The sequence below is a fragment of the Salmo salar genome, chromosome 06, assembly GCF_965601325.2.
Source record: "Salmo salar chromosome 06, fSalSal1, whole genome shotgun sequence".
In the NCBI taxonomy this organism is placed as follows: Eukaryota; Metazoa; Chordata; class Actinopteri; order Salmoniformes; family Salmonidae; genus Salmo; species Salmo salar.
The window spans coordinates 62592046-62602743 of NC_138296.1; the positions used below are offsets into that span (position 1 = coordinate 62592046).

Sequence of the window (10698 nt, forward strand, 5' to 3'; positions counted from 1 at the left end):
TCTAAATTAATAAAAAATAAAAACGTAATGATTGCGTATGTCTTCAAACCCCAGAGGTAATACTTGGTGGAAGCACCTTTGGCAGTGATTACAGCTGTAAATGATTTTTGAATAGCTCTGCACAACTCTTGCGGCAACATATCCATTGTTTTTGCCAAAATTGCTCAAGCTCAGTAAATTTGGTTACGAATAATTGGTGAACAGCAAAATCAAAAACTTGTCTCTGAATTCCAAACAGATTTAAGTCAGGACTGGGACTAGACCCCTTAGAAACAATCATCAACACCTCTTGGAAAGCCATTCTGGTGTGTGTTGTGCATTAACATTTGTGTAATTGTCCCACTGAAAAATAAAAACTCTATCCCAGGGTTAGGTATCCAAAAGACTGAGACAGGGTCTCCTCTAACTTTATACCTGGGTGTTGATCATTTATTTATTTTGATTCTGACAAACTCTCCAGTCCCTGCCCGTGACATGCATGCCCATAACATAACGCTGCCACCACAATACTTGAAAATACAAGACATCTGCATTTAATGATAATATTATTTATTTATTTTTTACATTTTATGTTATTGTGAAAATGTTCTATACTTTTTCTTTCACTTTCAAAATGTGGAGCGGGTTGTGTAGATACATTTTATTCCTATTAAGACTTCATTTTAAAAGGTAGAAAAATGTGACAAATGTGCACGGTAGACTTTCACTAAATAATTTGAAGGAGGAGACAATGGCCATTTGAGAAAGCCAGACCACCAGAGGTCTGAGGACAGAAACTAAACTCTGCCCTCTGGTGTACCCATCTTGCACTGTGGCTCAGTGGAGGCACAGTACTGCTATATGCACTCCACACCACACACCGTTGAATCAATTTAACTCTCCAGTAAATAAATGTCTATAAACGTAAGCAATGTTTACCAGAGTTCATTAAGCTGACATACTGTATTGATTTTGCTACCACAATCTGACATTAAAATCCTGTTAAGAAAACAACACATTTGTCTGAAACTTCACTGTTGCCTGGAAGTTCCCTCCATAAGGACTCAATGGTCTGGGCCATCCACAGTGTTATTTACTGTTACAGAGAGGGACTCCATGGGGTGACAGGAGGAAAAAGCTCAAGTACAGACAGTCTAATTTTCCAGGGCAAAATACTCACTCTGTCAATAAAATTATTTTGGAGACAATGAATGTACTGTTCCCCAGCACCTGTATTTGAGCAGTCGAAAATATGCATAACTGGGTAGAAGAGGGGAACACTTATGTTGTTTTTCTAATTCATCTAAAAAAAACACAGCAATTAAGATGTCAAAGACATCAAAGAATCAAAGTGAATACCCATATAGCTCTGTACATTACTACGACTTGAACATACGACCACATATACCCACAAATGTCAAAGAGTTCAGAGACAAAAAGATAAAAACGTATCTTTAACTGAATTAAATCTGGTTCAGTGCTGCTCCATTGAGGATGGATGGATGAGGGAGGAGCTGTGGGGTTTTGAAATGCTATGAGAGGACTATCATCCTGAAGTGACATGCCTTCTCTCTCTGAGGATATGGCACCCCTCATTAAAGCTGACATCACAACGGGGCGGGGCTTTTATACTAGGTAGATTCTGGGTGATGCTGGAGACAGATTTGGTATAAATACCCCGTACCCAGTGGCCTGGGTAGCAGCAGCCAGACTAAGGACTATACAGTACCGTGCCAGGACAGTAGCCTCCCGACCCCCACTGATCTTTTGGAGCCTGCCTGCTGGTAAGTGTACCCTGCCCGCTCTCTCTAGTCTGCTCTCTGGGTGTATGTGAGTGTGGCCCTCTGTGCCTGGTGCTGTGAGGTGTAGTGTGCATTGGGCCATTGGGGAGGCAGTTAGGGGCATGGTTGAGGATCAGGTTGGGGCAGTAGGTACTGGTGGCATCTGGCCTCAAGTCGTCCTCATAGCAGGTGTCTTATCTATCATTGTGATGAGATGATTCACTTGGCGAGGGAAGGAACGACCCATACATGGGAGTCTGAATCTGATTTAGCTCTGGAAGTCTGACTAAAGATTTGGGGTCTGCAACGTTCCCTACTGTTCTCGTTTCTTGTCATTCTGACACAGAAATGTTAGTTTGTTGTTGCAGGCCCTGCTGTAGTGACAATAGAACAGCAAAGCTACTGTATGAGAAATACAGGAGATCCCAGTGTAGTGTCTCTGTATGTTGAAGACCATTCACATTTCAACATTTTGTTCTACATTTCTTTCTTGCAGATTTAGCTTCACAGGATGGACCTCAGAGTGACAAGCGTTCTCCTCCTCCTGGTGGCCTTGGCCGTGGCAACACCAGAGAGATACTACCATGTACAGAAAGTATCCAAGCAGCAGCAGCATTATCCTACTAAGAGCCATGTCCAAAGTAAGTCTCAACATATTCATGTCTATTAGCATGTTAATGTTCCGAAGATAATTCTGTATCAGCTTTACGGTACATTCTCTTGGTGATGGAAGGTTTAATTCATTACAATTCTAGACTGTACTGGAGGTTTGTCATTAGGGCCAGGAGTTTTTCTTGGCCACCTAATAGCCGTCAGTGTCAAAAGGAAAATACTGGGTGCAAGTACACCCCAAATGTCAAACTGGAAGACACTTGGCTGTTTTGAATTCCATATAGCTTTAACAAATGGAACTAAGCACAGCATGGTAAAAAAATGTATTTGGGATATGGACAAATAAACATATCAAAATAAAAAAAAGTTAAATCAATGTAAAACAGCAAAATATGCAGCATTATTTTACATTTAAAACTTTCATTACTGTTGAAGTTAATTGCTACCAAAACACTCACAGATGTAGTATATTAAACCTCTACATACTTATCTTATGAAACAGGATTGATAGTACATGATCCTTTACAGGGGAGAAAGTAACTTAAACTGAGACTTAATGTAGCATTCTGAGGCAATGTCTCAGTCCAAATTGTTGAGGGTTTTCACCTGCCCATAGATGTCGTGACAAATAGGAAACCGTGGGCCCATGCATCCTTCCACAGCTCCCAAGAGAGGACACGGTCATTCATCAACAGAAAGTGGATAATAAAAATATGATTACAGTAGTTAAGATAATAACCATTCTCCTACAACAACGCTGACAGTCAGATCACAGAGGTTCTGTAGAAGTGAGAGCCAGGGGCAATTATCACTTCTGTACGCCTCATGAAAAGAGCACCAACGCACCAGTTAAATGTTGCTTGCTTCCACATAACACTGCTTTCAAGATTCCATGTCACTCTTGACAAATATTGAAATATCCTACAAAATATCCTACTGTCCTCTCTTCAGGAGAAAGCTCAGAAGACAGCGGGGAAAGTATAGAGAGTAAGACAGTGGGGCTTGACAAAATGGCAGAGATGGGACCATTCTGTCAAGAATATGGTCCAGAGACGAGTGTTGTCGCTCAACCAGACTACGTCACTCAGTAGCTTTGTTTAAGATGTTCTGATGCATTTTTTTTTATTTTTTTTTAAATGGCCGGTGTCCTCTGACAGAAATACAAAACTTTCCCACACGTCAACAATGCAAACAGATGTTACCACGTTGCACTGGGCACACCCAAACAAACCGCTTTTGTAGTGCTTAAATTGTCCCAGACACATCTCAAAACAAATGCCCTAAAGTAGAGTAGACAAAAATGCAAATCATCTTAAATATGCTGTAAGATTTTAAAAAGTGCCATCCTCAGGATGTATAATGTGAGAGCCATGGCATGGCCTATATATAGAACGATGTATGGTTTGAGGCTGGCAATAGACATAGGACCTAGGCCTACCTAGACAAGTCAAGGTTGAACAGCTGGCTATGCCACAGTGTTATCACCTTCCAGTTTCTGAGGTTTGACTTGGCTGACAAACTGTCCAGTTTTGGCACTTTCTGTTTTTCCTCGGGTTTCAAACCTACTCCTCAGTGGCTTTCAAATTACAGCCCTGTCTGGCCATTTTGTTCTCAAAGTGCTATTCCAAAACAGGAAAAGGCAAACGCTTGATGTGCTTTTCTACAAATCATGCGTCAAGTCCACTTCAGTCACTGTAGCTAAATGTTTCCTACTGACTTCTGTAGCAGTACATGTACTGTAGCATGTATCTTACACCATGGCACTACTATACCGCACATTACTTGTGGAGCAACAGCCTTGCCAGTAAATTATAAAATCACTTTTAATAATACAAGGGGGGCGGGGTCATCAACTCAGAGATGCAGCCAAGCTACAGTACAAGGCAAATACTGACCACTACGGACTGAATTCTGATATCTGAACAGTGATAAAATGTCACGGATTTAACACAAATAGCTCAAGCGAACACATTAATGGTAATACAAAATGTTAGGCATAATATGCAACAAACAACACGGCTTCAGGAAAGTTATTGATATAGGCAAAGGTGTGGCGGTATTGTGGGCTAACCTCTCAAAGACACGGGGATAAAAGTATCCCTTCAGAATTTCACGACCTAGGCCAGAGTTCAAGGTGATGCACATACGTCAACTGGAGGACCACTAACCATAATCACGCACTACAGACAACTTGTGAAATTAAAGGGTTCAACATTGCGTGGGCAAATGAAACTAAAATAACTGGCTACAGTAGTTTAATGTAGTCTCAATATGCTGAGCATTGTACAAGGACCCCAGTGTTTATATGAACATATTCTCAGACCACTGGTGCTGTCAAAATGACCCTGGGAAAAGCAGTCAGTTCCCACAACCTCCCTCCATAATCACAGAGCCTCGTTGGTTTAAATGACATTGTGGTGTTTTAGAGTGGAATACCAAAGCATAGGTTACTCAAGGAACCAATTTGACAAGCGAGTGGTCTAAGAGAGAGAGAAATGGATGTGACTAAACAAATGTCAATAAAAACATGGAGCAAAGACAGGCAGAGGCAAAATGACAAAAAATTCCAACTGAAATTCAAGAGAAATTTCATACTTTGCTTTATGAATTCTATTTTGCACAGGTTGGACATCTGAGAGATGGTAGTTTAGTCAGGTCAGGGAAACCCCCCGATGCTATATGTTTGCAACAGGACTCAATAGGACACAACAACCATGACTGGATCAATAAGTGTAACAACTGGTGCATGGCAGAGTTGTTCATCCACACCCATACAAATAGGGCGCAGATATCAGAGTCATCAGCTTTTCAAAACATCTAAGATCCATTTGGGGCATCACCGAGAAAGCATCAATATATCTTTCCATTCAAATTAACGGACTGGAAAATTCACCTTGACTGAAATCTAATAATCTACTCTGGAAAAACTGACAAACTTAATGAGATGAAAAAAAGATATCCTAAAATCTAAACCTATTACAGTTAACTGTAGTTGTTACCTGCATCTTAGGTAATTACATTTATCCATTTCCACAGCTGTTTCAGGTGAGCCAGGTATTCCCGGATCCCCTGGTGAGCCAGGACCTATGGGCCCCCCTGGGCCTCCCGGCAATAACGGCGTGGGACATCCTGGACAACAGGGCCCACCCGGGCCCTCCGGACCCGCTGGCTACTCCGCACCTGGCAAGCCTGGCAATCCAGGTGGTCCTGGGAAACCAGGTAGTAATGGAATGCCTGGTGAGAAGGGCCATCCTGGCGCACCTGGAGCCATGGGTCCAAGAGGATCACCCGGTTCCGCTGGAAGCCCAGGACCTGCTGGATACTCTTCTCCTGGCAAACCTGGCCCACACGGTCTGCCCGGAGGCATGGGGCCAAGGGGTGAGAGTGGACTTAAAGGACATCCAGGTATCCCTGGTCTGCAAGGACAAAAGGGAGAGAGGGGAGTTGGTATTCCTGGGGCACCAGGTGCAAACGGTCAAGTGGGCCCAATGGGACCCTCTGGTATGCCAGGGCAACCCGGAGTTGGTAAGTCTGGTGCCACTGGATACCCTGGGGAGCCTGGGAAGTCAGGTACTCCAGGTAGGGATGGAGCTCCAGGAGCTATGGGTCAGCCAGGGCCAAAGGGCCACAATGGAAACCCTGGGGTAGGAGCACCAGGAAAATCAGGTGAGAATGGCAGTCCAGGTATGCCTGGAAATATGGGACCTAAAGGTCCCCAGGGACATGCCGGACAACCAGGTGCACCTGGCATTCCAGGAGTTGGTAAACCAGGAGCTAATGGTATGCCAGGTGACAGAGGATCACCTGGTACATCAGGAACCACCGGTCAGAAAGGAGAGCCAGGGCCAACAGGTTACACTGGGGCAACAGGTGCTACTGGCCTTATGGGTCCAGCTGGGCCACAGGGTGCTAGAGGATTCCAGGGAGAACCAGGTGTGCAGGGATCTAAAGGGGATGTCGGCATGCTGGGAGCTCCAGGGGCAAAGGGAACCAAGGGGGATCAGGGACATCAGGGTTACGCAGGGAAGGCAGGTATCCCCGGGGCAGCAGGCCCTCCTGGTGCAACCGGCGCTACAGGACATCAGGGTAACAAGGGAGCTCAGGGCCATGCTGGCTCTCCTGGTCAGCCAGGTTCAAATGGGCTTGCAGGAGCAAAGGGACACCCAGGCACACCTGGAGGCCCAGGGAAACCAGGCGAGAGCGGCATCCCAGGGTCAAGAGGACCAGTGGGGCCTTCAGGTCCAGCAGGTCAAGCAGGTCCTAGGGGTCACGCAGGTCTTCCCGGCGCACCCGGCCCAGCTGGCCAGATGGCCAAGGGAATGTCTGGTCCTATGGGTCCACCTGGACCTCCTGGTTCCAGAGGTCACGATGGTAACACAGGTGCTATGGGACCTCCTGGCCCACCTGGTCCCCCTGGTGAGATGGTCTACCATCACGAGAAGAGCATGCCCATCAAGTCCCATGAGATTATGATGCCTCATGAGATGATGAAGGCCCCTATGTCCGCCTTCAGCGCTGTTCTGACGGTGGCTTACCCATCTGCGGGTTCACCCGTTCCATTCAACCAGATTATTTACAATGGGGAGCAGCACTATGACCCCCAGACTGGCATCTTCTCCTGCCAGGTACCAGGTCTCTACTACTTCTCCTACCATATGCATGTTAACGGTGCTAACGCATTGGTGGCACTGTACAAAAATGGTGAGCCAATCATGTTCTCATACGATGAGTACAACAAGGGCTTCTTGGATCAGTTGTCTGGCAGCACTGTCCTTATGCTGAATGCCCATGACCAAGTCTACATTCAGGTCCCTGATGAGGAGACCAATGGTGTCTTCGCTGCCGACAATGTTCACTGCTCTTTCTCTGGGTTCCTGATTGCCTCAACGTGATACAATCACTAAGAAAAGCTTAAAAGAAACTACCTAAAGAAATAGTTCAGTTCATAACTTCCATTGAGATTGGGTTGTCATTGTAGAATAAAAGATTGACTTAATATTCTACAAGTTAATTTGCCATTGAAAAGGCAAGAGCAGCATTCTCTCAAGTATTCTATTAAGAAGGGCATTTGGTTCATGAAGGCATTTAAATTAAATGAGAAGAAGAATATAATTTAGGAATTAAATTGGTTGTTATCACTATTCCCTTTCCGAGTATATGCACAAGTATTCAGCAAACAATGATCAAGGAATACAAACCAGTCTGAATAATTCACAAAATGGTGCTCTTTGACTGCCTGTAACATTTATAGCAGATTTGTGTTGTTGTTTTCAAAGTCTTTAATAAATATCTTGTAATATACATGCAAAGGAAATCATGCTTGTTTTTTAGGCAATGTTGTAAGTCAGATCGCAACACCTTTAACAAACCAGCAGTGTGATATTGCAACACACAGGATGAAAAACAGTCACAAAAAAAAGTATTAAGTCAAAAACAACTATATGCCTGAGGATGCATTATGCTATGTTCAACTTATTGATCAAAGTAAAGAATAAAGTCTTATTTCTGAAACTGATGCTGTTGTCTTTTCTTTTTGTGTCAGTCTACAGTACGAAAACTGAAAATATTGTTTTGAGTTGGACTATTTCAGCCCACTGATATGGCCAATTGAAATAGTGATTTCTGATATGGTGCACTGTTTCAACAACTGAAAGTGATTGATTATTACATAAGTAATAAGCATACCTTTAAATGCAGATGTGTTGTAATTGTGGTCGATGGCAGCAACAATGTCTTTCCAGAAGTCTGAATTCACCTCATTCCCACGCTGTTCACAAAAACAAAATAATGTTCTTGAAAGGAGACACAATTTGGAGAAAAAAAAGTGTAAACATATTCATTATCTAGTCATAATTCACTTAAAAACATTTATATTTTACCTTACGCAACATGTCCACAACCCTTCCACAGAGAAGAGCCCCAGGTAGATCAAAATAGTTGTCATAAAAATAGTACTTTGCTGCAGAGAATAAAACAGAACATATTCATTGTAAGAAACAATCCAATCAATAAACACTCTTTAGTCTTTACATATATAAAAATGTAACTGCATCACAAAAATAAAGAAAAAACTGCTTTCACAATTTGGATGGGACAAGATTACAGACTTACTAGATTTTGTAAATGAGGTATTAAGGCTATTAAAGTTTTTCCATTCCCTTTTTGAACCATAATGTTTAATGATCTCTTCTGTTCTGAGGTTATTGGTCCCATGGGTTGCTCTGATGAAAACAAACAGGTTTAAAAATCAGGGTTTTTATTAATTTGCGGAGGAAAGAGGAGTAACAAAAAGGCATGCCCAAATATTGTACACTGATACAAACACTTCAAAACAGGCATTTTTCCTATCAATATAAAAGGAACTCAATATCAGAGCATGTAGTTAACTGTATCATTTACTGTTACCCTACCGTAAAACAGTTCCATCTTCAGCCAACTTAACCAAGTTTCCATCCTCAAGGTCTACCACTAAGCCTTTGAAACTTGACATACAGAACACACATTTCATAGTGGTCACCGGCAAAGAACAAGCACGTTGATCAATGTCCTATGCTAAGCAATAACAATAAGAAACTGTAAGCGATATTCCCCAGAGGCACCATGCATTCATCCAATGCCTTTCATTTTTTAAAGTGCCCTTTATCTAAACTGAAAATGTGGTAGTCAATCACAGTAGTGGAATGATGCATGCAGGTAGTCTGAATTTACAATGGCACACCACAGTGATTAATGATTACAGCCTATAGAACAATGTATTTACTTCAGTCATTCTGCTGCTGCTGCTTGTGACTCACCAGAAATCCCAGGAAGCAGGGGTCAATATAAGAAGGTCCTTGTCATAGTCTTTATGCTCTACCAGATACCTGGTAAAGCTCTCATAGATCAGCTGCAAAGAAGCACAAATATATAGGGTCACTTGCATTCTATTCTATCCACCGGCAGGGTGAACATTCAGTGACTCTATCCACCGGCAGGGTGAACATTCAGTGACACTGAACCTTTATGTATGTACAATACATAAACACTGTGCTGTATTGACAACTACCGTGATGGAGCTGGCATGCACTGTAAACCTATTTATAAATCACGACTTCAATGTCATTTATGTGTTCCTGACAAGAGAGGATGCCATTGGGTTTCTGCAGCTGGCAGTCTGATGTCACACAGACTCAGCTGTGACTCTGGCTGGACTGCTGCCTAATTTGTTGTTGCAAGCATATTGCTTAGAAATCAAACGTATGCATGCTGTAAACACGTACTATACAGTGTTGTTAGGTAGGTAGCTAGACGTTGCATTATAACAATGTCGTTTCTGGGGGGCGCATGCATCGCAACTGCAATGTTTACCATATTAACACCATGTAGCTAGGATGTATGTATTCCATTCCATTCGTTCCATCATACATTGTGAGTATTAGCTATTGATCAAATGCAGCGAGCCATGAACGACTAACTTGACACTGCCAGCTGGAAAGGATGGTTTATGTTGAATGCACGCGTTAGTATACTTAGTAGCTAACTAGCCGGCTAGCTATTGTTACAGTATCATATTGTCAGAAATCACAAGAACAGCCCGTGAGCTATAAATAAACTCACCCTAGAGGTCTCCTTCAAATGGTACCGACAGAGAGTGTGGTCCAAATCAAAACCAATTACATCACAATCTGAAAGGGAAAAATATTCGCTCATTTTAACGAGGGTGCTAGTAACAATCGAAACCAAGGATATTGTACTGTTGGCTACACACGCCTGCACACTGTATGTGTCAATGTCGAATCTGTACCCTCCAATATATGTGTTTATACGGCAACACGTGGGTTGCTGTTACAAGGGGATGCTTCACAGAATGTCTCCAATAACCAGGCACTATCGTACACATTTAGTAAATCAAGGTCTACGAATTGTTCATTCATTGTTTGACATTCCGTATTAACCGCAATAGTGATACATGGTGGAGGTGCGCAGAACGTGCACAAAAGGTTTGTGGCCCGAGGCTTCCGGTCAGGGTGTACCGTAGTACATCAAAACAATGTGCATAGGTATTCGAAGAGCGGAGCTTTTCTGATAGGGTCCACACATATCCTAGACAATTTGAAGTTCTCAAATTGTAGCCTTAATTATTTATGCTAGTTAATTAACTAAACTAAAAGCTTAACATTTTGCCCACCCATATGGATAGGCCTAGCCCAAGAATCTACTCTTAAAGCTAGAATCCTTAGTTGCTAAATCCATGTTTGTAAATAATGTAAACAAACACTGTATATACTCAAAACCCAGTTAAAACTATAATTTTGATATAATGGATGGTCAATTCTTGCATCCAAAG

The 10698-nt window shown here is 42.6% G+C and overlaps 2 protein-coding genes across 3 annotated transcripts in view; one reads left to right on the forward strand and one right to left on the reverse strand.

Annotated features, from left to right (window-relative positions):
- Positions 1-10357, reverse strand: part of LOC106607728 (5'-nucleotidase domain-containing protein 1-like) — a 55707-nt gene extending 45350 nt beyond the window's left edge. For both annotated transcript variants that reach the window (XM_014204998.3, XM_014204997.3), the window contains exons 1-6: positions 9969-10357; positions 9167-9258; positions 8783-8854; positions 8484-8593; positions 8252-8331; positions 8058-8139 (exon numbers count right to left, since the gene is read on the reverse strand). In XM_014204998.3, coding sequence (XP_014060473.3) covers positions 8058-8139; positions 8252-8331; positions 8484-8593; positions 8783-8854; positions 9167-9258; positions 9969-10061 — 529 coding nt within the window. In that variant the 5' untranslated portion in view covers positions 10062-10357. The remainder of the gene's footprint in view (positions 1-8057; positions 8140-8251; positions 8332-8483; positions 8594-8782; positions 8855-9166; positions 9259-9968) is intronic.
- col10a1b (collagen, type X, alpha 1b) lies at positions 1612-7887 on the forward strand. The gene is made up of 3 exons (XM_014204996.3): positions 1612-1763; positions 2257-2401; positions 5409-7887. Exons 2-3 carry the CDS (start codon positions 2272-2274, stop codon positions 7262-7264), a joined length of 1986 nt encoding a protein of 661 aa, XP_014060471.1. The 5' UTR covers positions 1612-1763; positions 2257-2271; the 3' UTR covers positions 7265-7887.
- Positions 10358-10698: the final 341 nt, after the last annotated feature.